The sequence below is a fragment of the Barbus barbus genome, assembly GCF_936440315.1.
Source record: "Barbus barbus genome assembly, chromosome: 38".
NCBI classification, from domain to species: Eukaryota; Metazoa; Chordata; class Actinopteri; order Cypriniformes; family Cyprinidae; genus Barbus; species Barbus barbus.
Window position 1 is genome coordinate 4450287 of NC_136716.1, and position 26864 is coordinate 4477150.

The 26864-nt window shown below is 36.6% G+C and overlaps 2 protein-coding genes across 4 annotated transcripts; one reads left to right on the forward strand and one right to left on the reverse strand.

The window, feature by feature from the left end:
- Positions 1 to 4637: 4637 nt before the first annotated feature.
- LOC306858164 (neutral ceramidase) lies at positions 4638 to 13153 on the forward strand (the record flags this gene model as incomplete). The annotated part of the gene is made up of 20 exons (XM_079398561.1): positions 4638 to 4767; positions 5088 to 5197; positions 5454 to 5597; positions 6555 to 6731; positions 6844 to 6971; positions 7814 to 7891; positions 8022 to 8142; positions 8469 to 8594; positions 8836 to 8922; positions 9014 to 9118; positions 9696 to 9777; positions 9901 to 10016; positions 10188 to 10282; positions 10366 to 10405; positions 11340 to 11438; positions 11559 to 11654; positions 11744 to 11896; positions 12236 to 12292; positions 12390 to 12478; positions 12958 to 13153. The coding sequence occupies 20 exons, from the start codon at positions 4638 to 4640 to the stop codon at positions 13151 to 13153; spliced, it is 2229 nt and encodes a 742-aa protein (XP_079254687.1).
- A 1459-nt stretch (positions 13154 to 14612) lies between these two features.
- Positions 14613 to 25759, reverse strand: LOC306857975 (APOBEC1 complementation factor-like). 3 transcript variants are annotated; one of them, XM_079398293.1, is made up of 12 exons: positions 25664 to 25759; positions 22743 to 22886; positions 22210 to 22344; positions 21864 to 21994; positions 21541 to 21779; positions 21111 to 21275; positions 20594 to 20691; positions 20231 to 20510; positions 18896 to 19089; positions 18663 to 18799; positions 17858 to 18000; positions 14613 to 15844 (listed from the first exon to the last, which is right to left on the reverse strand). In XM_079398293.1, the coding sequence occupies exons 2-12, from the start codon at positions 22839 to 22841 to the stop codon at positions 15705 to 15707; spliced, it is 1761 nt and encodes a 586-aa protein (XP_079254419.1). In that variant the 5' UTR covers positions 22842 to 22886; positions 25664 to 25759; the 3' UTR covers positions 14613 to 15704. The 3 variants fall into 3 exon arrangements, with proteins under 3 accessions (XP_079254419.1, XP_079254418.1, XP_079254420.1); XM_079398292.1 differs by having other exon boundaries at positions 18896 to 19113; XM_079398294.1 differs by having other exon boundaries at positions 15708 to 15844; positions 17849 to 18000; positions 18896 to 19113.
- Between the last annotated feature and the right edge of the window lie 1105 nt (positions 25760 to 26864).

Consider the following 26864-nt stretch of genomic DNA (forward strand, 5'->3'; position numbering starts at 1 on the left):
TTTCAATTCCTTTGTTTCTTGCAGAAATTTACTAATGTCATCAGCTTTATGCAAACAATCCAAGTTTTCGCTTTGCGAACTTATAGACAAATTTGAACCCTGAGACACATTTGAATCAGAGGAATCTCTATCACTGTCTGAACCCACATTCTCATTACCACCCTCATCTTTCTTTACTTGTTTAAAAGCTTTTCTACAGCTTTTTTTTTCTTTCTTTTAACTGGGATCTTGAAAACAGATTTAAAAAAAAAAAAAAAAAAAAAAAAAAAAAAAGTCAAGTCAAGTCGTGACGTATTGTCAAGTATGGTTACCCATACTCGAAATTGGTGCTCTGCGTTTAACCCATCCAAGTGCACACACACAGCAGTGAGTAGTGAACAAATGCACACACACACACACACACACACCGTGAACACACACCCGGAGCAGTGGGCAGCCATGCTGCAGCGCCCGGGGAGCAGTTGGGGGTTCGGTGCCTTGCTCAAGGGCACCTCAGTCGTGGTATTGAGGGTGGAGAGAGCGCTGGACATTCCCTCCCCCCACCTACAATTCCTGCCGGCCGGGGGCTCGAACTCGCAACTTTTCGATTACGAGTCCGACTCTCTAACCATTAGGCCACGACTTCCCAAATTTAGCTTCCTTTTCAAAATAAACATTGTCTTCCACATCAATTTCATCATCCTCTATTACACAAACGTTTTCAAAATGTTCAGCCTGCTCATCAGACATCGAGGGAGTATCACTTTTACTAGGCTAGGTAACAATCTTACGTGTATCAGGGTTATTCTCAACAGCCACAACTGTGATCAGCCCGGGCTCAATCTCACCGGCTTCCACCACAGACATACCGGCAGTGACTGTGTCACTCGCGATCTCAACCAAAGGAAGATCAGAAAACCCCAGTCCCGTGCTTGTGCTCGCACCTGCACTGTCCTTTTTATTAGAACAATCACGATCTAGATGTCCGATCTTACCACAACTAAAACATTTAATTGTAGTGCCAGATGTTGCAAACACTGTATAATCGAACCCATCAATTTTGAACTTATAAACCAGATCGATCTCATCAATTCCATTTTTCAGAACCATGAAAACTTGTCTTCTGAATGAGACTAGATGTTTCACTAAGGTGACTTGCACCCGAGAGGGATTTTCTTTATAGGGGAAACCAGTTTTCCAAACCGAGATATCTCTTGCACCAGTATTTCATCTTTGATAAACGGAGGTACGTTGGACAGTATGATCTTTTTTGACGGGGTACTCAAAGGTAAAACCGTCACGAGTGAACCATTCAACACAACGCCGCTTTGAAGAACGTCATTTGCCTTTTCAACTGTTTTTAAAAAAATAACAATTGCACTGTTCATTCGCGATGCCGAGACAATATGATCATGTCCTACAATTTCTCCCACCGCTAAACAACACTGCTCCACATTAATTCTAGACTCCAACTTCACTCCATGGCGGCGGGTTTAGTCTTTAAAACTCATTGTGTTTTGGTTCGTCATGCCTCGTCATGCCAGCACAACGCATATTGCATAACTACATAATGAAATTAGTTACATTTTTAGGGAGTATACACATGATGGAAAAAGCATAGCTTAACACAGGGCAAGAAGGGTCTATTATTGATACTTATTCATTACTACACCATTTTACCCACACCAATAATACATTTTATTTGCTGCATCCCACTTTGAACCTTCTAGACTTAAGCATTTCACAACTTGGAAGAAATCAAAGCCTTCAGCCTCTTTTTGTACTGCATATACAGTGCCCTCCAAAAGTATTGGAACAGTAAAGACAAAATTGCTCTGTTGTGAAGTCAAGACATTTATAAATATGATTAAAAGATGAATATGAGACAAAACTACAGAATGTCACATTTTATTATTGGGTGATTCAACACATAGATGTTTTACCAGCTAAGACGTTCAGCACTTTTAGAGTTTCATCCCTCTATCTGATGTGAGCATAAGTATTGGAGCAGTTGCCTCACAGGTCTTTCTAAGTGATCAGCTGTGTCCTGTTGCATTAATTCTTCAGGTATTAAAAGCAGGGAATGTGTTATATCCATTACTTCTGCATTCTGAATCTTGCATTCGATGATGAAACACACAAACCAGGATGAAGACGAGGGAGCTGACTTTGAGAGAAAAGCAAGCAATTTGGATGCTAAAAGAAAAGAGGAAGTCAGTTAGAGCTCTAGCAAAAACAAAGAGCATGGAGAAATAAAGAGTTTGGAAACCACCAGCAACCAACAACTACCTGATCGGCTGAGAAAACAACAGTAGTTGATGACAGAAAAATCATAAAAGCTGTGAAAATGAATTCTAAAAGACGTGTCTGTAAAATCACCAACAACTTCCAGAAAGTTGGGGTGATGCTCTGACAATCTACTGTCCTCACGAGACTTTGACACAGAGTTACAGATGCTACACAGCAAGATGCAAACCTCTGACCAGCACCAGAAATAGAAAGGCAAGATTAGAGTTTGCAAAAAACCACAAAGGTGAGCCAGAAGAGTTTTGGAACTGTGTTTATGGACCGATGAGACAAAGATGAACCTTTATCTAAGTGATGGGAAAGCAAAAATGTGGAGAAAAAAGGGAACTGCAAATGATCCCAAGCACACAGCCTCATCTGTAAAGCATGGTGGAGGTGGTGTCGTGGTATGGGCATGCATGGCTGTCTCTGGAGCAGGCCCTCTCAACTTTACTGATGACTTAATGTATGATGACAGTAGCAGAATTAATTTGGAAGGGTACAAAACTATCTTGCCTACCAATATTCAAGAAAATGTCACCAGATTTATTGGGAAGTGCTTCATATTGCATCAGGACAATGACCCAAAACACCCTGCCAGTTCAGTCAAGGAATTTATAAGGGCAAAGAAATGGAAAGTCTTAGATTGCCCAAGTCAATCTCCAGATTTAAATCTGATTGAACATGAATTTCACCAGCTGGAGAGGAGAGTGAAGGCAGAAACTCCCCAAAACAAGCAACAATTGGGATTGGCTGCATTAAAGGCTGGGAAAAGTATTTCAAAGGATGAGACCAAGAGTCTGGTGATGTCTATGGGTCACAGACTCACTGCTGTGATTGTGTGCAAGAGATCTGCAACTAAATAATAGCTTTTAATCTTTTATATCTGCCTTATGTTCAACTGTCCCAATACTTATGCTCACATCAATGAGTGCGATGAACTCTAAAAGTGCTGTTCTTTTTATTTGGTAAAACATGTATGTGTTGAAACGGCTAATAATAAAATGTGAAATTCTGTAGTTTTGTCTCATATTCATCTTTTAATCATATTTGCAAATATCTTGACTCCACAGCCAACAGAGCAATTTTGTCTTTGCTGTTCCAATACTTATGGAGGGCACTGTATCACAATTGTTTTGTTGTTGTTTTATTTATTTTTTTAGAAATTTACTCTTAACATTTTCATTTATTTTGTTACATTTATTATTAACTGAAAATTCTCCATTTGGTTAAAATTACCGTCTTGATGTTGTCTGCTGTATCTCTTACGTTATGCAACTAATCTAATCTGAGAGTTTGGTTTCACACTGTCAACATGGAATATGGCTATAAACAGTGCAGAGAATATTACCTTTGTCCTTGTGCTGTATACACTATAAGTGTGCACTTGTTCCATACTTGATTCGCTTGTTTCACAAAATCTACACCTTTCAGAGGTTTGGGACCAAAGTAGCACATGTAAGTACTTTTTCCACTTATTATATAGATCAGGAAAATGATTCACCTGGTTGATATTGTTTCATATTATGTTTCCCTTTAAAAGCAATATGTTAATAATTTAAACAAAATAAGACAGATCATAACAATTGCATGTTATTTTTTTATTTAGTACTGTAGTGAATAAGCAGTTTCACATAAAGATGTTTACATGAAGTAAAAAAAACAAACAAACAACAAAAACTGAATTTAAAAACTGAACCAGTTTAAAAGTCTACATACTCTTGAATGTTAATACGGTCTATTGTTGCATAGATGATTAACAACTGTTGCATATTCTGCAAGGGGTATGTAAACTTATGAGCATCATAAGTGCAAATTAATACTTTTATTTAGCAATGGTGTGTGAAATTGATCAAAAGTGACTGATGACTTTATTACATTTTTTTCTATTTCAAATAAATGCTGATCTTTTGAGCTTTGTGTTTATTAAAATAATAATTTAAAAAAATCCTGAAAACAAGTATGAATGCTTCCCTAAAAATATGAAGCAGCGCAACTGTTGATAATAAGAAGAAATACTACTTCAGCAGCAAATCAGCATATTAGAATGATTTCTGAACACTGAAGACTGGAATAATGGCTGAAAATTCAGCTGTTCCATCACAGGAACAAATTGCATTTACAAAATATAATATTTTAAATAATAAAATATTAGCATAAAAATATATCAACCTCAAACATTTGAAGTGTAGTGTTATGACATATTAGCAACATAGAAATATGGATTAATGCTTCAAACTTTACACACTTGCTCTTTGCTTTTTTGTGTTTAAGTGGCAATGTTCTCACATATCTGATCAGTTGTTTAGTGTGTTATATGTGTTTATATTTTGTGTGGCAAGCATGTGCTCTGTGTGTCTCAGTGAAGGGTGATGGCGCGTAAGACTGAGTGCTGTCGGCTCAATGGTCTGGAGATCTCCCTCATAGTTCTCTTCCTTTTGATGACAGCGGTCTCAGTGGGGTTAATAACAGTCCTGGCCCTCAAACTGGATTCAGAAAAACGTAATTACGTGTTTTAAAGTAATTCTGAACTGTTCACATGGTTTAATTACAAGAAAACGATAGCATGTAAACTAAAATGTGTTGGTCTTTTTCTGTAGTTACACATTCTAAGACCTAGGAAAAAGTTTTGATTTTATATTCATATATTTAAAATTTTGAAATATTTTTAGTTATTTAAGGGGTTGGAGTGCAGAAAATTTGATGTAGGCTTTACTTTTGAAAAATGTTTACTCAGACTTTAGAATCTCAATGTATTTTTTTCCATTCATAAGCTTATTGAAAAATCATATTGTGTCTGGTTTGAATTATTTGTGCACCAGAAGAAGTGACTCCAGAGGAGCCGAGCCCATCAGTGGATCCTCCAGAGAACCCTTATCTGGTCGGTGTGGGTCGAGCTGACTGTACCGGGCCTGTGGCCGATCTGCCTATGGTCAGTTTAATTTCTCTCAGTCTCTTTCTGTTCAGTTGATTCCTTAGATTTTGATCATTTCATTACTCTGAAACAAATTCCAGCTGTTCTGTTTGATTATTGGTGAGGCCTTATAGCTGGACGTTGATATTCATCTGTTGTTAGACTGATAATGTTTATGACTGTGCGCTGATCAGATGTGATGATAAAGGACAGATATCGACGACCTTTAAGATTCTTGTGAATGCTGATTTAGTTTTTTTTGTTTGTGGAAAAGATGGGTTACGCTAATACTGAGCAGACGGCGAGAGGGATCCACACACGTCTGTTCAGCAGAGCCTTCATCGTGGACGATGGCAGTAAAAGAGTGGTGTTCGTCACTGCAGACATCGGCATGGTCTCTCAGAGACTGAGGCTAGAGGTAGCACACACATTATTCCGGGTTTCATCTTCTGTAGTCATGGGAAAAGTTTACATAAAGCACTTCTCTTATAATAGCATGTGGGTCATTGATAATGGCCATTATATTATATATTATAGGCCTATATATATAAATGACCCCAAACGGAATGATATATACACACACGCACACACATTGTCATTGACACGGTGAAGGAGAATTGCTAATAAATTTCACAAATACAAAGAACACATTTAATAATAATAATAATTATTATTATTTGAATATATACTCCTAGAAATTCGAAATATATAGTACTAGATTGTTATTAAAAAGCTCTTGATTAAGTGTTTAAGTAGTTTGCTACTATTTTTTTGTATTATTTATGAGTTGACAATTATATAACACTACTATGTTCTAAAAAAGCTTTTCAAAAATGTTTTTGCACGTACTTTCTACTTTGAAAAATATTTTTGATTTTTTAAATTACATATTATAATAAACCTGTCAGGATTTTATATTGTTATTATTATTTTATATCATTATGTTACACCACTTGACTTTTTGGGAATTATTAAATCAAATTTTTAGGACAGAACTGTATAAAATGTATAATTTAAAAAATCTGAAACTAAAAGTTCTTGCATATCTAATAATCTGATTCATGTTTCAAACTATATTTTCTCCTTATGATCATTTCTGGCATATTCGTACTTGTTAGTGTCTGTGTTTACATATAGTTTATTTCAAATACTGCAGTATTTACATGCTGTTTTATTGTGATTTAAAATCAGCACGTGCCACATATTTTACTATTATGATTCCTTTGATTATGAGCTTTATTCGCATCAGTTTGATCGTATCGTGTATGCTTGAGGTAAAGTGTAACAGCAATATTGCCCAAATCAATTTGGCCCAAATCTCATTTGAATTGTATTATGAGGGTGTATTTAAAAAAAATTTCCCAAACCACTTTAGGTGCTGCAAGAACTAAAGGCGAAATACGGAGACCTGTACAGACAGGACAATGTGGTCATGAGTGGCACACACACACATTCAGGCGTGGGCGGCTATTTCCAGTACACCCTCTTTATGATCACCAGTAAAGGCTACATTAAGCCGTCTATACAAGCCATCGTCAGTGGCATAGTCAAGGTATGCTTTACTGGCCTGCTCTCATTTGAAATGCATTTCTAATATAATAAATGTGTACCCTTTGAATTACCTTCAGTATGTCATTGATCATATTTTCCATCCTCTGCATCAGAGCATTGATATAGCTCACAGGAATTTGAGACCTGGACGAATTTTTATAAATAAAGGACAACTGATCGACAACAACTTGAACAGAAGCCCACATTCATACATGAACAACCCCGAGGAGGAGAGAAACAGGTTTGTTTGTGTGCTGATGTGCTCATATTGATCCAGCTGCAGTTTAAAGGAACTCAAATCCCACCAGTGTCAGAAATCAGCTTTTATTACTTCTGTAGAACACAAAACAAGATATTCTGATATTCTGAACCAAACCATTTTGGGTCCCATTGACCTTCTTAGTATTTTTTTTATTCATATTATGTAAGTAAATGCTGATTCTTGGCTCATAATCATAGGGGAACCATTTTTGGTGCTATATAGCACCATATCTTTAAAGGTGCTATACAGCACCTTTGTCAAATGGTGCTATGTAGAACCATAAGAGGTGCCATATTGCATTGTATTTCTTCAACAAAAATGGTGCTAAACTCTGGGCCTAAATCTTTAAAGGGGCTTAACAGGTTCTTTGTACGGCAGTGGTGCTCTATAGCACCTTAATCACCCCAAAGAACCACTGAAGAACCATACAGGAGCTTAAAAGGTTCTGTATACGGTAGCGGTGCTATATAGCCCCGCAGTCATGCCAAAGAACCGGTGAAGAACCACTGAAGCACCAAAAGTGATTCCCATATGATTACGAGCCAAAGAACCACTTTTAGTGCTTTATAGCAGCATTTGTTTTAGTGTATATTTGTTGTAGTTTTCATTCACCAGGATAGAAGTTGACTACTTCCACTTCTGAGAAGCCTGGAAATGTGAAAAGGGTCCATTTCTCTATGTTGTAATATTATTTTTGTAACATTTATGTATTTGCTGTTTTGTCTCAAAGTTGTTTTACAGTAAAATTTGACAAACATCCCCTACCATCAATACAGCTGTAAGTCAAAACGCATTCATTTCTGACTCTGTTTCCAACCCAGATATGAATTCAACACAGACAAGCAGATTGTCATCATGAAATTCACAGATCTGGACGGGGATGGTATGGGCTTGCTCAGGTATAATATACCATTTACGTTCCAGTGCAAACATAGCAAGATCTTATGGTCTTAAAGGTAACTGACTTCACCAAATACATTGATAATAGATGCAAATGTATTAATTTTTTGGCTATATATCTGCCCTCAGCTGGTTTGCTGTTCATCCTGTCAGTATGAATAACACCAATCGTATGGTGAGCTCGGACAACCTCGGCTACGCCTCCTATGCCTTCGAGCAAGAGAAAAATATTGGCTTTCTACCCGGTGAGGTAAAAGGTCAACCTTTTAATTACAGCCTTTCCCTCTGAGCCCCATCTTCAAGGTTAATTATTTGACTTTATTAGTTGTAATCTACTTGAAGAGTTCACAAGGACATTCAATAAAATCAATAGTTCCCCTGAGAATGCTCTAAACACAAGAGATTTATTGAAGATGTTAATTAATGCTGTTATTTTGCAAGATCTGTTTGTCCTATAAATTAAACAGAAGATAAAATTTCTGTTGCTTATGTCGGCAGTTATCTTTAATAGACTTTTTGACTTGGGGACAGTATGAAAAGCTCCGCACTAATGCATCACACTCTGTGTACCTCCAGGGTCCTTTTGTAGCCGGCTTTTCCTCTAGTAATCTTGGAGATTCATCTCCCAACATTCTTGGCCCCGTCTGTGTGAACACAGGCGAGAAGTGTGACTACCTTAACAGCTCCTGTCCCATCGGTGGAGTGAGTAATTATTATAAACATGCTGTATATTAACAGGATTGTTCAACATGCACTATAGATTTGTACTAGTTTTTACACACAATATGTGGGGTATTCAGGAAACAATATGTAAAATAGATGCACCTGTATAATTTCTATAATATATATATATATATGATTGATTGAAACATTATGTTTTGTATTTCAACTTAAATATTTGCAGACACTTAGAAATGTTCACGCTCCATGTCCCTTTCAACAGAAAAAAGCATGCGTAGCTTTTGGACCGGGTGAGGACATGTTTGAAAGCACCAGGATCATAGGAGAGAATATGTATAAAAAAGCAAAGGTTTGTATCATTTGTCATATTGTTTGATCCTGATGTGTATCAGTGATTGTGGTGTGAGTGCATTACTTTACCTAGTTGTTTTGTTCTGCAGGAGCTGTACAGCAGTGCAAAGCAGGAGCTACATGGGCCCATTTATGGCGCACATCAGTGGGTCAACATGACCGATGAGACTGTCCCAATAAACTCCACTCACGCAGTGAGTACAGGGTTCCTATGCATAAAATATGGCTAATGAGACCAGGAACATTTTCTAAAAGAGTAGTCAAGTCAATTATATTTGAATAGCACTTTTTAAAATACACATTGTTTTACACTTTTGGGTGAACTATAAGAAAACACGGTCAAATTGCAATTGTTTGACTTTATACATGAATTTAGATAATTATACGTGCAAGCATTTGACTAGTGAAACACCAACTTTGTGCAAAATTGTGTTTCGATGTCATGTTTATGTAAGCTCACTTAACAAAAACATAAAGATTCGTAAAGTGCAATTGGGTACAGTATAGTTTCATCTCAAAAGGACAATTTAATACAACTTTACAGATCAGAAACACATTTTGAAGTGTATAATTCCTGTAGGTTCATTAACACAAAAATCTAAACTCACATTTCTGCTTTTAAATTCCCAAATTTCCAAATTTAAGTGCATCACCAAAACATGTATCTGTAAAGAACAGTGAAAAATATTTTCTATAGCTATCAGTGGAACGTCACAGATGCTGTCTTTAGAGCTTAATCAGTGTTCATGCCAACACTGTTTCTGTCATTAGGGACGGACGTGTAAACCTGCTCTGGGCCACAGTTTTGCTGCTGGTACAACTGATGGAGGAGGAGAGTTAGACTTCATACAAGGTAAGGAGATGCGTTTCATAAACAAATATAGCTATGTCACGTGTTTGGCAAGTACTTTGCCAGTTCTTATGGTTACATATTTGACTGGCAGATAATTATGGTCATGCGTTTTCTTGTGACCAGGGGATACAGATGGAGATCCTTTCTGGGATGGAATAAGAGATGCGATTTTGGGAACGCCATCCAATGAGACCACAGCTTGTCATCGACCTAAACCAATCCTCTTCAGCACTGGGGAGGTACGAGGACAATTAGAGCTCATGAAGAAACAGAATTATAAAACCTGATAAACAAAATGTTATCTTTTGTTAAGATAAGAATGTGCCAAAAGGGAAAATCGCTCCAGAATTGGCACTTTTTATAAGTACATGACAATCGAAATAATAACATTGATAATTGTTTTTATCCAGATGGATTCGCCCCTCCCATGGCATCCAGCCATTGTGGACGTTCAGATCATCACTATTGGCTCTTTAGCCGTAGTTGCGGTCCCAGGTGAATTTACGTGAGTTCTGTTAGGAAAGGTTAATATAGAAAACAGTGGCTCTATAATGAGCCAATTACCCTAAATTGTCTTCTATGTTCTAGTACCATGTCAGGGAGAAGGATACGAGAGGCAGTCAAAAAGGTGAGAATTGCACATACACTACTGGTAATATTGTTTGTATATTTAAGACTTTTTAATGACTTTGAAAGAAGTCTCTAATGCTCACCAAGGCTGCATTTATTTGATCAAAAATACAGTAAGAATAATAATTTTATGTTATGTAAAAATAACTGTATTTTTTATATTTGTTTGAATGTAATTTATTCCTCTGATGCAAAAGCTGAATTTTCAGCATCATTACTCCAGTCTTCAGTGCCACACGATGCTTTAGAAATCACTCTAATATGCTGATTTTGGTACTTGATTTAAAAATGGTTCTTATCAACATTGAAACGAGTTTTTGCTGTTTGCTGTTTTGCAGAATTTAAAATAGAAATCTTTTGTTACTGCATATTATACATGTCTTTACTGTCACTTTTGATCATTTTTTTTTTTTATCTTTACAGTTTATATGAAAATGTTAAACAGCAAAAACTTTTTTTAACATTGATAAGAAATATTTCAGCCAATCAGCATATTAGAATGATTTCTGAAGTATCACGTGACACTGAAAACTAAAGAAATGGCTGCTGAAAATTCAGATTTGCATCACAGGAATAACCGAAATATTTTTAATTACATTAAAAATATTGAAAAACAAATGATTCCAAACCTTTGACCAGAGGTCCACATCTGTCCCAATTTCTCACTATTAAAAAACTATTAACTACAACTTTTGCCTTAATATAGTCGTAATTTGCTGCTTATTAATAGTTAATAAGGTAGTTGTTAAATTTGTATGGGGATTTAGAATATGGTTATGCAGAATAAGGTATTAATATGTGCATGTGTGAGTTAATAGTGAGAATATGTCCTTCAAACCATGTTACCGAATTTTTTTTTATTTTTAAATATGTACAGAAAAAAAAGGTTTTGTAAAAGTTGATGTCATAACCATTTCACTTGATTTCCATAGGAGCTGGAGGTGAAAGAGTCTTTCGCTAATGCAGAAGTGGTTGTTGCTGGTCTGTGCAACATCTACACACACTACATCACTACATACGAAGAGTATCAGGTGTGTATGCTAGAAAACACAATGTAAAAAAAAGTCATGGTATTTACAGTACATGGTGCTCCAAGGTACATCAGTGATCCCAAAAAAATACGTGTCTGTCTTTTTCCTCTATCCTCACAGATCCAGCGATATGAGGGCGCATCCACCATTTTTGGCCCTCACACTCTCTCGGCTTATATCCAGCGCTACAGAGGCCTGGCCAAAGCTATAGCTCATGTAACGCTCTGCTGCCTTACAGTCATTTGTGACATTTTGATGAAATGAAATGGCCTGGCTTATCTCATGAATAAACCAACCTTCCACAGGGAACTATAGGAGAGCTGCCGAAGGGTCCTGAACCCCCTTTCTTTGATGAAGACAAACTTTTTAATCAAGTGAAGGACCCGGTGGCAGATGTAGCACCAGCTGACACCACATTTGGCGATGTCTTAGAGCAGGTTAACCCTGTCTATAAAGTGGTAGGTCAATAATTGTGATGCACAATCAGTACTGTAAAGGTGCAGTCACATTTACCATTGTTTGGCGCAATTTTTTCAAGCAAAATCAACCATTTCAATAGGAATCCACACTTTTGGGAGTTTCACGTGAGGGTGAAAAACTTCTCCATGTAGTTTTTGTAACATTAAAAAAGTGATTTTGCTGCATTGGCCAACATATAAAATGCTTGGTTTGAATGTGACTTCTTTTTAAAAACCGCTACGCTTGAAAAATTGTGACTGTACATTAACACTGTACTAGTGAAAGATAAGCTCACTATTATAAATTGGCAAGCTTTATGTGATATGTTTATTCTAAAGGGAGAAATTGCATTCGTCACATTTGTCGCTGGAAACCCGAGACACTCTGGAGATATGGTGAGTTCTTTACTAGCAGTAACTCTACAATAATCTCTTGCAATACATGCTCTTTTATGTATGAGATATAACTAATCTGTGGTGATTATAATATCAGAGAGATAAGACATTTGTCACAGTGGAGAGGTTTCACAACGACACCGATTCATGGGAAATAGTTCACACAGATGCATCGTGGGAAACGAGGTAATGTGTTTTCTTCAGACATACAGTACATGCTGAAGAAAGAGGCATTTTTAATGTTATCATATTCATTTGTATTCGTCTATACTTTTACTTGAGTTAATAAAGCCATCTTAATGCTGATGGTATCTTTCAAGGTCTATCCCCGATAAGGCAAACGCTGAGTCAAGGTCTTATCACTTATAATATAGCCAGTGCAATCCTCAGGCCGAAATCCATGTGTGATCGCTATAGGAATTCTAGATTAGTCAGTCTGACATACTGTGTAAAGGCAAAACACAGTAAGTCAGCAAAACTGGAACTGATAAAAAGGGCTTTATGATTGAATGTTGATTTATTTGATATCAGTTTTTAAAATTCTTTGAGCACAGAGACAAACCTAAATTTCAAAACTGGGACAAATCATATAAAAATGTTAAATTGTAATGTTATTAATTAGAAATCAATATGCACTATAATGTAGACTCATTTTGTGTATTCAGGTTTCACTGGATTAAAGGACTTGCTGGCCGGAGTCGGTCAAAAGTGGAGTGGCACATCCCGCTCACGGCACAGACAGGAACCTACCGGATTCAACACTTTGGACACTACAAACAAATCATGGATAACAACACCATCACCACGCCATATGTGGGCACTTCTGATGCTTTCAAAGTCACCAGAAGTTTTTACTATTGATCAGTGTATCACTGAGAAAGAACATTAGATGTGACAGATATTAGCTGCTCATAAGGCAGTGTTCAATTAACACCATCAAACTATAACTTAATGCTGTTGTTCTTTTTACTGCCTTTAAACGTTCATACAGTGAGAGTACTAAAATGTAAAATTCACAGACACTGCCCTGCTGAAAAAACAAAACAAAAAACAATAGAAATGTATTAGATGTATTCACTGCAAAAAATGGCTTATCTTACGTTTTGTCTTGTTTCTAGTCGAAAAATTCTTAAATCGAGATACTTTAAATGACTTAAGATATTTAATCTTGTTTCCAGAGGGAAAAAAACTAAATTAAGTGCATTTTGCTTAAAACAAGCTGTTAAAATGATCTGCCAGAGGGGTAAGTAAAATATTGTTAAAACAAGAGTATTTTACTTACTCCACTGGCAGATCATTTTACTTGTTTTAAGCAAAAGGCACTTAATTTAGTTTTTTTTTTTTCTCTGGAAACAAGACTAAATATCTTGTCATTTTGCTTATCTAGTAAAATATCGTGATTTAAGCTTTTTTTTTTTTTTTGATATTTTGACTAAAAACAAGACAAAAATAATAAGTAAGATAAGCTATTTTTTGCAGTGTTGGTTTTAATGGAAACTGTAATGTGCCTCTGGGTTTCTACTAGTAATTGGTCACTATTCCTAATGGAATATGTCCCAAAACACTCTACAGGAAACCATTTTTAATGGGTTTGATGGTTAAAAGTTTATGGTTTGTAATGTTTGTTATGGTATTTGGAAACTATTGGAATTTCTGTGATGGTTTCCATTGTTTTTTTTGAGCAGAGTGAACTTTCCTTTTTTATAATATTGATTTCTAAGGTAAGGTAATTGTTTAGTTAAGTATAAAAATATCTATAAAACTGTTCCATTGGTCTCTAACTGCTAAATTCATCCTTATGTATTCACATTAACATTAGGCAGCACACACAGAACCCAAATGTATAGTTTGCATATCAGGTACAATGTCTTCAGAATTTATTTAACACATTTTTTAATTTAAATTGGTGTCCTGTTGTTTTAATTATGCACTATTTGTTTTATAAAATTAGCAAGCACCTTGTAAATGGAAGAACAAAATGGCGCAAAACCTCGAAAAATAACTATTTTCAACCTAAAGGTGCATTCAGTAATTTGTTTTTTAATTACATAGATGTAATGTGTTTTTGTAAAGACTCAGAGGAGTATCATTGTAATTTACATAAAACTCAGAGAGACTATCATGAAGCGTTGTACACAGTGTAGGCCATATGTTATCGATACTTAAAAGTAGCTAGCCTATACAAAGAACAGTGATGCTAAAGTTAGCTAAAGAATGTGCAACCTGTACATATCGAATGCTTATTATATCAAAAATGTGTTTTTGGGTTTCATGATCATTTAACATGTGTCACAAATGCAAAAAGAAGTCAGGAGACATGTCAAGAACTGAATTTGATTTATTGAAGGTTAGTTCGATTTACTAGAATTATATTTTCACAACTCGCCTGCTTTGTAGCACTATGAAGGTCTCTGCTTATTTATTTTTTTGTCCTGATGATGCCCGTCCAATTCTCCCTCCGGATCTGATGCCGATCACTTAGACAATAAATAATTTCAAACACTCTATGATCGAATAACAAAGTTCATCCAAACAGAGTTGGAAGTCAGGTATAAAAATAAGTTCTAAGTGCTACACAAACTTTAATACTGTCACCTTTAAGGCATCTTTATATTTAACAAAAATGTGCCCATGTGTATTTAAACAATGCTCTGATATTCCCCACGTATGAAGTGGGAAAATATTAGTAGCAAGCCTGTAAATATATTATAAAATATAGCAAAACTACTAATAAACGAACCAGATACAAAGTGTCAACCATATCTAAAATGATCCTAAAACCTGCAGATACATACAAAAGCGTATGAATGGGTTTCATCTGTTAAAACTCTCTGTACTTAGATGTTAATGTAAATACTGAAAGAAAACCAACACAAAAACAAACCACTTTAAATACAATACCAAAGCTTACTAAAGTAAAGGTCTGGATAAAAATCGCTATCACTTAGCACAATGGAATATTACTAAGTGTTTCTAAATTACATTCAATTGCAATGATTCATTGTTAAAGGCAATCGTTCAAAGGCAGCAGGCAGCATTGAACAAGGGTCCAGCCTAAATTTCTCTAATTCAGATATTTAAATCTAATCTAATGGGGTCACCATTCTGGATGACCACAATTTATGACACAAGTAATGTTTAAATCAAGGGAATTCAAGCCTTGACAAACAGCAATAAATCATAAAACATGAAATGTGACATTTTTTGTTTGGGACTGAGTTGTTGGCAGCCTTCAGACGGCCCTCTTCCTGAGTTAAGTCAAAGGATGACTCGTATTCTTCAATATCGCAAAAATGCTCAAAACACTTGGGAAGAAATAAAGTTATCATAACAAACAATCACTACTAACCTATAGACATGACATAATACATGGAACAGATTAACATTGACATTACAGAGACTGTTAAAGGTTTTAAAACACTCCATATGCATCCCCACGGGTTGCCACAGCAAAGGCAGGGTAACCTTCGTAGGTTGCATAGGCAGTCAGGTCCTGTCCCAGAGAAACAGCCTGTTTCAGCTGGGTAGCAGTGGTGCTGGCAATTGCATAACCTGTGAAAACAAAAGGAATGGATTCAGGGCAAAATAACTGTTGAAAAGCCATAGGCGTAATCGTTTTCTTAACCTTAGAATGCACATATGTGGGTATCAGATGACAAGACCACTTCATCTAAAAGACATTATTAAATAAATAAATAAAAATGGATGGGTTTGGATTTTGAATCCACGTAAATAGTTTAGGAAATAGTTCTACTTGAAACAGAGTATCTATATTTCTATAAATACCAGGGTTTCTGCAGGTCTTAAAAGGGTCTTAAAGGGATAGTTCACCCAAAAATAAAAATTCTGTCATCATTTACTCACCTCAAGTAGTTCCAATCCTGTATGAATGTCTAAACACAAAGGAAGATATTCTGAAGAATGAGGGAAAGAGAGCAGTTCTGGGGCACCATTGACTTCCAAAGTATTTTTATTTTCCTACTATGGAAGTGCCCCGAAACAGTCTGGTTACAAACTTTCTTCAAAACATATTCATTTGTGTTCGGCAGAACAAAGAAATTCATACAGGTTTGGAACTACTTGAGGGTGAGTAAATGATGACAGAATTTTCATTTTTGGGTGAACTATGCCCCAATAGGGTCTGGCTGCAGACTTGCACTCTCAGACACTTGCACTTCCGCGAGTGACGTTACTTGCAGTCTTTTTTATTTTGTTCTATTTATTTATTTTTCTGCGGGAGGAAAACGCTTAACGAGAAACTTTGCGCATTGCGTTCATATTCTGCTGTTCTGTAGCCACGGATTTGCGGGTCTTGTCTTTTTCTCCTACAGATAACGTGCAGGACCCTGTTCGTCATTGTACTAAATTAGTTTTAATAGTTTAAGCACCACAGCGTCTTGTCTCCATTGGCAACACACACGATTCGTGTCGAATGCAAGTGACGTCGCAGGCAGCAAAGAATGCAAGTGACATAGTAATTTCGTTTCTTTTTTCTTGTCTTCATCACCTGGCTACTGTTGTAAAATGTTAAGAGATTCAAACTAAAAAAATGATCAATAAATATAACATAATAAAAAATAAAAAAGAGTGCAAGTGACGTCACTCACGGAAGCGCAATTGTCAGAGAGCGCAAGTGCAAGTTGCAGCCAGACCCTTCTCACTATCCCTTTAATTTGCCTTTCCACAAATAAAGGCCTAATGAAAGAGCAGAAAGTCTTACATTTATAAAGACATGGCATTAGATATTGCAAGGCAAAAATTAATATCTTCCTCAATATTTTTTGCACTGCAAATACCTAAACATCATTAAAACAAGATACATTCATTTGAGGTGCAAACTGAACATGAAACATGATGTTTGCTGAGAAGCTGAACAAAATTAAATTAAGTTGAACATCTGTTAATGGGGAATAAAAACTTGTTTTTCCTTTGAATTAAGCTGATTTTTCTGAGCCCATTTGCAGTTTTGTTGTAGTTTTAATCGTAAAACTCACTAAATTGATACATTTTGTTAGTAAATCTTGATTTAAGAATCTTTAGACATTTGCACTGGAACTAGAAAAAATCCTGATGAAGAACATCACTTTTTTTGCAGTGTGGTCATAAAATGAAAACGTAATGGAGATCTATTGAAAGTTGTATTTTCAAACTTTGAAGTGTTGATAATACAATACATTTATTTTTATTTAATTTTTTTCAATTAATTTCTTCCTTCATTTTTCTTTATGTGGTTTTAAAAGTTCTTAGAAATTCTTACATTTGCCTTCATAAAACCTGCAGAAGCTCTAAGATATGGCATTAATATTTACATTTAAATATTAAATATAAATGTCTATTATTTAACTAAATTGATATTATGTATCAGTTTTATTATAATTTACTATTATAATTTTATTAATAGTTCTGTTACTCGTGAGTTTCAGGTTTAAAACAAATCTTTATGCCACAGTCGTACATTACAGAGTAATTAATAAACTAAAATATTTGTCCTAGTATGTGTTTGCTCCATAATGACATAATTAGAATCACAGTGAAATAAGTAGCAGTCTTACAGACCTCACATACCTGGGAATGCAGCAGCGACGGCCGCAGCAGCGGAAGCGTCGGCGCCTTCTGTCTGAACCCCAAGGATCTGCAGCGTGTGTTCGGCCGCATGCAGCTTCGCCTCATCCATTGATGCGCAGAGCTTGGCGGGGGTAAACGGATGTCTGATTGGACACACAGAGAACAGCAGTGGTAATATTTTGTGTTGAAAAATGTATAGATTTCTAAAAAAAAATATATATTTTTTTTAAATAGAGATGCGGAGGTGAGCTAGATTTATTTGGTATTTATTCACAGAAGCTAGGAAGTGCTGTGTCTATCATGCATTGCTACATGCCGTCTTTGACTGAAAAGTGTAAATTTATTGCTATGTCCCAAAACATTTTGAGCTGATTTGATGTCTGATGGCTACATTGCTTGATACACAAGCACAGACATAATGTAGAAGGATTGTAGAAAGCACATCAGTAGGAAAACAAAGCCAAAACCCAAACATTTTAAGATAATTAAATTTTAGAAACCCCAGCTCGGACATGCCCGAGAAAAGGAGGACATCCTGATCTAAGTGGTTCTCAACCACATTCCTGGAGTACTTCCATCACTACAGATTTTGATTGTCTCCTTAATTATCAGCTCATTAGTAGAGACATGAAATGGGAGTGTCTAACAAATGAAACATGCAAACTTTGCAGTGTTTAGGGTTCCTCCTGGAATGTGGTTGGGAACGACTGATCTAGGCAGCTCACTAGGTTTTGTAACACAGTTAATGTGAGTGTTCTTGCTTTGTGATGATGTGTGTATCGTTGAGGTAGAAGTTGTGGCATACATATTTGGATATTGAGTAGCCAGAGCAGGGATGGTGACTTTGTAAAGGAACAGTTGCCTCTGATCTGGTCCAATAGCAGAGTGAAGCTGGTAAACTGGTTGTCCCCAGTTATTCTTTTGACAAATATCCTCCAAGATCTGCGAAAACAGGCAAAATTGTCCTTGGAAAAATGTTCCTATGAAAAATTCCTCCTTTTAAAATCCACGAGTGATCTTTTCAGTGAGGGTATGTACCTGTGGGGCGTGTTTGATGCCTTGAGGCTTCAGAGTGACTGGGTTCATGGGCGTGAGCTCCATGCCAGGAAGAAGGTCATAAAGTTTGTCGTCGGGGCGTTTGTCTGTCTTGAGTTGGTACGTGGGACAGCCACGACCCATACCTGCATAGGCAAGGTATCCTCGCCCGCCCAAACCACGTACGCCCGCTGCCCCTACAGGTACATTCATGTAAATTTCTAGGAATGCAAGAAGGCATTAAATCGAATCAAATCACCAGAAATCACCTGGGTTTCAATCAAAATTTAGAAAAACTGATCATCATATATCCCAAGCCAGCACATTACAGATCATGCTGCATCTCTGATTCTTGCCAGATCATTTCTTTTATACATTTGCTAGACTTGATTTTTGGACCCCATCCATTCAGAATAATATATTATTGTTACTGGACTGTAATATGCAGGCATGGATAACAAATTCAAATGCTAGACAGGACAAGCAAACCATCAAGAACAATATAGCAAAATATATTCTGTTTAAGATCACATGCAAATGAAGATGCAAATATCATATGGTTGAACTGCCATAACAAAACAATAATGAAAGAACTTCACAGTACATAAGTAATTTGCCCTGTCTATTTAAAGTCAACATGAAATACAAATGTACTCAATTTACTTCTTGGACGAATTGTGCACCATTAAGTGCATGTCACTCCAAAAATATTTTGGTGTTATTTCTTTAAAATACAATAATTCACTCTGAAACAATGTTCCTTTTCAGCTAACATCACAAAACCCCCTTTAAATTCATTAATTTTTAAAATTTATTTTAGGCATTTTATTACGACAGGACAGATCAGAACTGATAGGAAGCGAAGTGGGAGAGAGATGGGGGGGCCGATCCTGCCCCCTCGAGTCAGGATTCAAACTCAGAATGCCCATAGGGCAACAGCATTGTATGTTGGCTTGCTGCCCACAAGGCTATTGCGCCGACCTGCCTTCATTTTGGTATGTAACGCCCACTTTTTGATATTATCCAAACAATTAATGCATTTTTATTTTATTTTTTTTACAGAATTGTCACATTATGAATGTAAATATGTGAAAAGTGTTTCATGTTGACTTTAATAATTGTAGACTGGCCTAGTCTGTATTCATTTTGCTACTTATGTAGTGTGTACTTAATTATATGAAGTGGATCTTTTGGTCTTAATCATTAAGTATTATCATGTATTTATTAAGAATGACTATATTTTTCGCAGATACTTCACAAGCTTGATTGGGATCACTTCGAGATGATTGTCAGACATTTAATTACAAATTTCTGGAACAAGTGAATCAGATTACCCACCTCTCACAGAGGGGGAGCGCACCAGCCCCATGGTACTTATGTGCCCTTTGGTACTAGGGAAACGGAACTGATTAGGCATGGCTGCATATGCATGAGGGGCGTAGAATATTGGTGCTCCCAGGTAGGCTGCTGAGGGGTCGTACATCTGGCCTACAGTGTAAGCATAATCTCCTTGGAGCAGCGTCCCACCACGACCCCCTGTGCCTCGGGTGTACCGAACATAACTGTCCTTATCCACAGGCTTGGCTAGAGTTACCTCAATGGGAGAACCGTCAATGACCTGGAGGAAGATCAGTTTTTTTATCCAGCATTATTTCATAATGATTCAAGTGAGTTTCAATTATAGGTTATGTGCCGCTTTACTTTTCCATTCAGTGTGTTCATGGCATTGATGGCATCCTCTCTTTGAGAGAAATGAACAAAAGCGTAATCTCGGATCTTCTTCACCCTTTCAACAGCACCTGTAGATTAGCAAACACTGTAAATAATTAAATCAAATCAAAACAATGAAATTATTTACTTGACAGTTCAGACTGAGAAACAGGATATTTTTTGTCCATAATTTGAAAGTCAATCGAGTCCAATGTTGTTTGAGCACGTTTTTCAAAATATCTTCTTTTGTCTACCTCATAAGAGAAAAAGCCAGATTTGGATTCCTATAAGTAAACTTTAGCACATAACCCATCCAGACTTTTTCTGTTCTTCGAACATGAATGATACCAAATTATGCGGCTTGTTGTACAATTACTTTTCTAAGTGCTCATGTTTATGATTTTCGCCTGGCATATGATATTGAAAGGATAAAAAAGACTTGCACTGAAGGATTGACCTGAGGCACATCCAGAGACCAGAATATTAAAGATACTTTTTGTTAGCTCACCAGGTTTGATGCTGTTAAATTCTTTCTCTATGGCCTCCTCTGTGGTGGGCAACATCAGATTACGAACATAGAGGATCCTCACTGTGGCCATGGTGTCCTCATCTACCTCTACTTCAGGTTCAGCCCAGTCGACTGCAATAGGATGACCCCATAGCTGAATCCTCCCTGGGAGGTGATAGAGAAAACCATGTGAGTAGCTCGTTTTTTAATCTCTCGCTCAACTTCTTTGGGCAATGAACTAAGTATCTTTGGACTCAACATGAGTTCAGCATGTGGGAAATCAATACAATCTTGTCTGGCTCTGGAAACTGACGATTGCTTTCAAAAACATCTGTACATTTGAAACAGAAATGTGAGTAGTTTTAGACAAGACCATTGGTATAATATCTAATGTGATGTAGCTTAAATTTTTCATTGTATCGGGTGTTACCTGGCAGCAGTTTCCTCCTGGCCATGGCGGCAGCTCTATGGCTCTCATACTCGACAAATGCAAAACCTCGGTTCTTGGTCTTGTCAGCAGCGCTTGGATAAACAATGACATCCATGACACCATCCGTCACCTTCTTCATCTCTGCCAGGATCTCTTCTCTCTTTTTGGTCTTTGGAATGCCTCCCACAAAAAGACGACAGTTGTCTACACTTGCACACACACCAAGAAGTCTTCCATTCCTGTGTGAAGATGTGTACAAATTTTCCATCAGTTTTTATGGTTATGCTTTGTCTGCAAGATGTCTACTTTGACCAATAACTCACCGGATTTCATAGTTGTTGAGCTGTTTCATGGCATTCTTAGCCTCTTGTTTTGTGGAGAAGGTAACAAATGCATAGCCTCGATTGTTGCCATTGAAGTCCATCATCATCCGTACTTCGTAAATTTTTCCAAACTGCAAAGACAGGTAAGTGTAACAGTTTTAAGGTTACACCACACTGAAATATCTATGGAAGCCTGTTTATACCCCAGAGTAAAAATACTGTAAAATAAAAAAGTTACATTATGAAATATCAAACTAATAAATTTGCACTTGGGGGAACAAACTTAATTGTTAAAGTTATTATTAATTTATTTTAAATTATTACAGTTTACCACTTTTCCCCTTACTTTTTCACAGAGCGGCACCAGTTCATCCTCAAAGAGGTCCCGAGGAAGCTTTCCCACAAAAATCTCACTGCCTCTCTCTGGAAGTGGGCCTTCCCAGCCAGGAGGTGGACCACCATATCTCCTCTGGCCATTTTCCTGAGGAGAAAACATTTGTGATGACTCTCTAATATATCACAAATTAACGTGCGCATTGAGATGTGGACAAAATAAAACCATAAATGCATATGCTACCACTACAGACCTCAAGAATGGATAAATCATTATACTGATCCAAAGACGTATGCTGCTTTTTCATAGATGGAAAGGAAGTTTTTCCATTTTCACCACATGATGGTGCCACTATATTACATACTAAAAACTGCTGAAAACAACCACACAGATATATCCACTAATGACAACATCAAATAAATGGATCTTATGGACCAGCAGCACCAAATTTCTGTCTCAAGTAAGAGTCGAATTAAGAAAGTGTTCCTATCCCATAATCCCACAGTAGCACCTGTCCTGTTACCCGAGGCTGTGGTAACTATTACCTGGTGTATGTGATATCCTGTGCGCTGGATCAGAGCACGCAGCACAGTCTCTTTCTGCGTGCCCGTCAGTCCATCCTCGCATTTTTGATTGGTTTCCATTGTGAGTGATTATCAGCAATAAATCAGCAGAATTAGGGGTGCTCACTGAAATTAAATCAAAGTTCAAACACACATAAATGACAGGGCAAGATAGCATACTCCTGCTTTAAAACTGAACATGATAAGAAGCCAAGACATGTTTCTCATGGACAGGTTCAAAGGTAAGAAATTCCGTGCTCTTTTGAACAACACCAATCCATTAGAAAATCCCCATTATTGTTCATTTATACATAAGAGAAAACTTTATCACAAAGATCTAATCCTAGAGGAGGAGAAATGTGATTATTTGGTCTTAATGTAGGCATCTGTCATCTTAATTTAATCAGTGTCTCTGCTCAAAGTCTGTTTGAACTGCATGAAGAAAGCTTTGGGTATATATTGGCTTTTTATCTGCAGGACAGCGTTGGCAAAAAAAAAAAAAACCCAAAAAAGTGGGGAAAAAAACATTTTCCTCACCTCCAGGTCAAGGACCGCAGTGTAATTATTAACTGAAGAGAGCAAATCAAAACAGGAGACAGACATTGAGTCACATAGTTTTCAATAGGAGGACATCTGTGTCCCGCCCTTATTTCACACCTTGTTTTAGCCTGTTTCCCTCAATCAGAATTTAGAAAATATGAAAGCTTCATTCTGTTATTACATCAGAAGATTGCTCTATAAATAGCTTAGAGCTCAAGAGACTAAAGTGATTGTTCACACACAAGATTCTGTAGATTCTGTCATCATTTACTCCAAAAAATGTATGACTTTTTTTTGTCATGGAACACAAAATATGACAGTTTTTGTCCATACAATGAGTGCTGTGTCCAAAACAATGCCGTAAACCAGTGACTTTCACTGCATCGACAGAAAACCAGATATTTGTTTTTCTTTTATCCTCTCTTAGAAGACAAAATAATGTCTTATTTTTCAAACTATTCCTTTCTTAAGAGATTTATTAGTTAATAGTAATAAAATTATAGAACTAAGTAATGAATGTAAATAGCAGCTCTGATCTTTTTTTCTTTTTTCAATTGTTGATCATTAAAATCTATGACTTTGGAGCAAATATGAGCACCGTTTAAGACTTGTTGAAATCTCTTCTGAGACTCATTGGAGAAACTAGATACTATGTTTGATTCTGAGGAAAAAAATATGGGCAAGCAAGAGTCTGAAGCAGAAAGTAAGCAAAAGTTCCCATTTACGTCGATCTAATATTAACAATATCTCACTTCTGATTATTCTTAGTTTTGAGATGAAAGTGCTATGAAGTGTGATTGGATCGCATGGTCATGGGTCTGTAAAATCATCAGTGTAGTGCCTATTTGTCTTTGTCTTTTTCAGCTTCACTTGATCAAAGAGAGATGCTGAAGACAACAAAGGAGTGTGTGAGTACAGAATAGGGGTCAAAGGTGACAAGACTGCTAGTCATTTTCAAAAGCTCTTCAGTATCTGCATGTAATCATGACAGCAATGATGTTACTGATACCACGATAATTGTTTCTCTATAAGTGGCTTTTCAAGTTTTATCTTGCCTAGTGCATCGACTAAGTGAGGACTGCCATTGGTGCCCCCTTAAAAATAGGTGTACGATGCCCCTGGGAGTATGTGTGCTCTTTTGAATTTTCTGTAGTTTTCTTTTCATTCATTTTACAATGCATCTCACCAGCAGTGACAGCGCTAATGTGGACACCTCTGCAAATTCAATAGCTTGTGCAAAGCACAGAGAGTTTATCTAGACTGAAAGGACTCATCACAGATGACTCGCCGAGCAAGATGCTATTACTGCACGTGCACACTTTTGCAGTATGGCAAATGCGGCCTTTTATTCAATCCATACAGTGCATGAGACCAACAATTTTTAGGAAGGGTCACAAATGACGATTGTCTTGAAGCTCAAACATCAGGGATTTAAGAGAGATGGCCGAACATTAGGAATCCATTAAAGAGAGCGTTTTAAGACAGTACGGAAAGGACTCCATTAGTCTGAAGTCCATCCACTGCTCTCTTCTGGACAGCCTGGTTACCGTTTGCATAAACAAGATAACTAGCCGTGTGCTTATCGTGCCTGGATCTCTGGCTGCTTTTCAGCCTATGTTGACTGAAGCTAAATACACATGTTCTGAAGGCCATTGTGCTGGACTGAAATGGCAACAGCAGGGCAAAATGGCAAAAGTGCAGGGAATATAATATTTGTAATTGCTCTTCAATTGCATGTTACATTTGTGGCCTGCCTCTATATTTAAGATCATAAATCAACAACGATATTCTATGCACTATCCCTAACCAAATCACACATGTACACAATGCTACTATCGTTAAAAACCATATGTAAGGTTCAGTATGCTGTGCATAATAAATACCGTATGTTGGAGAAGTGCCATATGTTGAAGTGTTTTAGAAACAGCAGTGATTATCTCTGGGTTTATGTTACAGCTGATCTTGAAATTCACATGTGCATGTATGTATGTTGAAATATAAAATGTAGAAGATAGGTTAAAGGTGAGTGATCGTTTCTGCATTATAAACACTGATAAAGACTATTACTTTGTGTTGTAATTTTTTTAAGCAATAAGCAAAAATAATTAGTCAAATAAATGTGTGTAATTAATTGATGACTGTTCTGTATTTTATCTTACCTAGACAGTGTCCTCACAATCATATCAAACAGTTTTAATGCAATATTATTAATTGTACTGCACATTTAAAAGCATTAAGTACAGACAACAGAGCTGTGTGATTGAGCTTAGCTTTTTTTTTTAAATACTGCCACTGCCTTTATCTTGCAACTACCTGACAAGGCTCCTGATGTCACATAATTTGGTATTTAAGAAGCAACTTACCTGAGCAATTTCAGAGATCACCACCCGGAAGACTCAGACCCTCATTCTGCTGAATTTGGCAACGTGTCACTGGGGTGATTCTGTAATCACATCATATCAAACTCCAAAGGTTCACTGTCCTGGGGCTGCTTTACAAGCCGGTGTGGTTAAACGTTAACCAGCTCTATCTCTGCCTCTCGCTGTAGGCCAGCCCTTTGACCAGGAACAGCGAACATGGTTCGCCTGCAGCAGGGAGACTCCTGAGCCAGGGATCATGCTGCCTTCTACTGATCTTTTTTGTTACAAATATTAATAGATTTTGATGGATTTATTATTAATATCTCTTGTTTTCAGACAAATACAGATACAAGGCAACCAAATGCACAAATAAACTTTAAATTAACATATTCGCTTGAATTCAAGGGGCCTGAGATTAAGTTGTATTGGTGGGCCCCAGCAGTTTAGCTGTATTTAGACATGTTTTGGGTCCCCGTCATCACAGGGCCCAGGACACAGTCTTAAGTTGTCCTTACCGACGACATTCCTAATGTTTTTATTTGTAAGGATACATTTAATGATTAAATACACCATAAATTGCTATCATCTCTTTAAGGGATTTTATAAAGACGGTTCTGTATGACGGGGCCAGGAGAGGGTGCTAGAGGGTCCGTGGAATATTTGCATTACAAAATGCATATACTAGTCAGTATATGTAAAGATATTTACAATGTTACAAAATACTTTTTATTTTAAATAAATGTTGTCCTTTTGAATTTCCTATTTATCACAAAACAAAAAAACCTTTCCACAAAAATATTAAGACTTTTTATTTCTTGAGCACAAAATAAGCATATTACAATGGCATTCTTTATTGGCATTGATGGTTTAATAAATAATGGAATCTTTCCATTCCACAAAAGATTCTTTATAGTGGAAAAAGTTTTTTAGATTGATAAAGTGTTTTGCACACTAATAAAAAATAACTCTTTTAAAAATTGTTCACTGAAAGGTTCATAATTGTTCCTCTCTAACGAAAACCTCCTTTTGGAAGCTTTATTTTTAATAGTGCAGCATTGCCATCAAATAAATACATTTAAAGTAAAATAGAAACAAGTTGTGTTAAACTGTAATGATATTGTTTTTACTCTGTTTGTGATTAAATGAATGCAGCCTAGTTCAGCATGAGAAAATGTCATTTTCTTACTGACCCCAAACTTTTCTT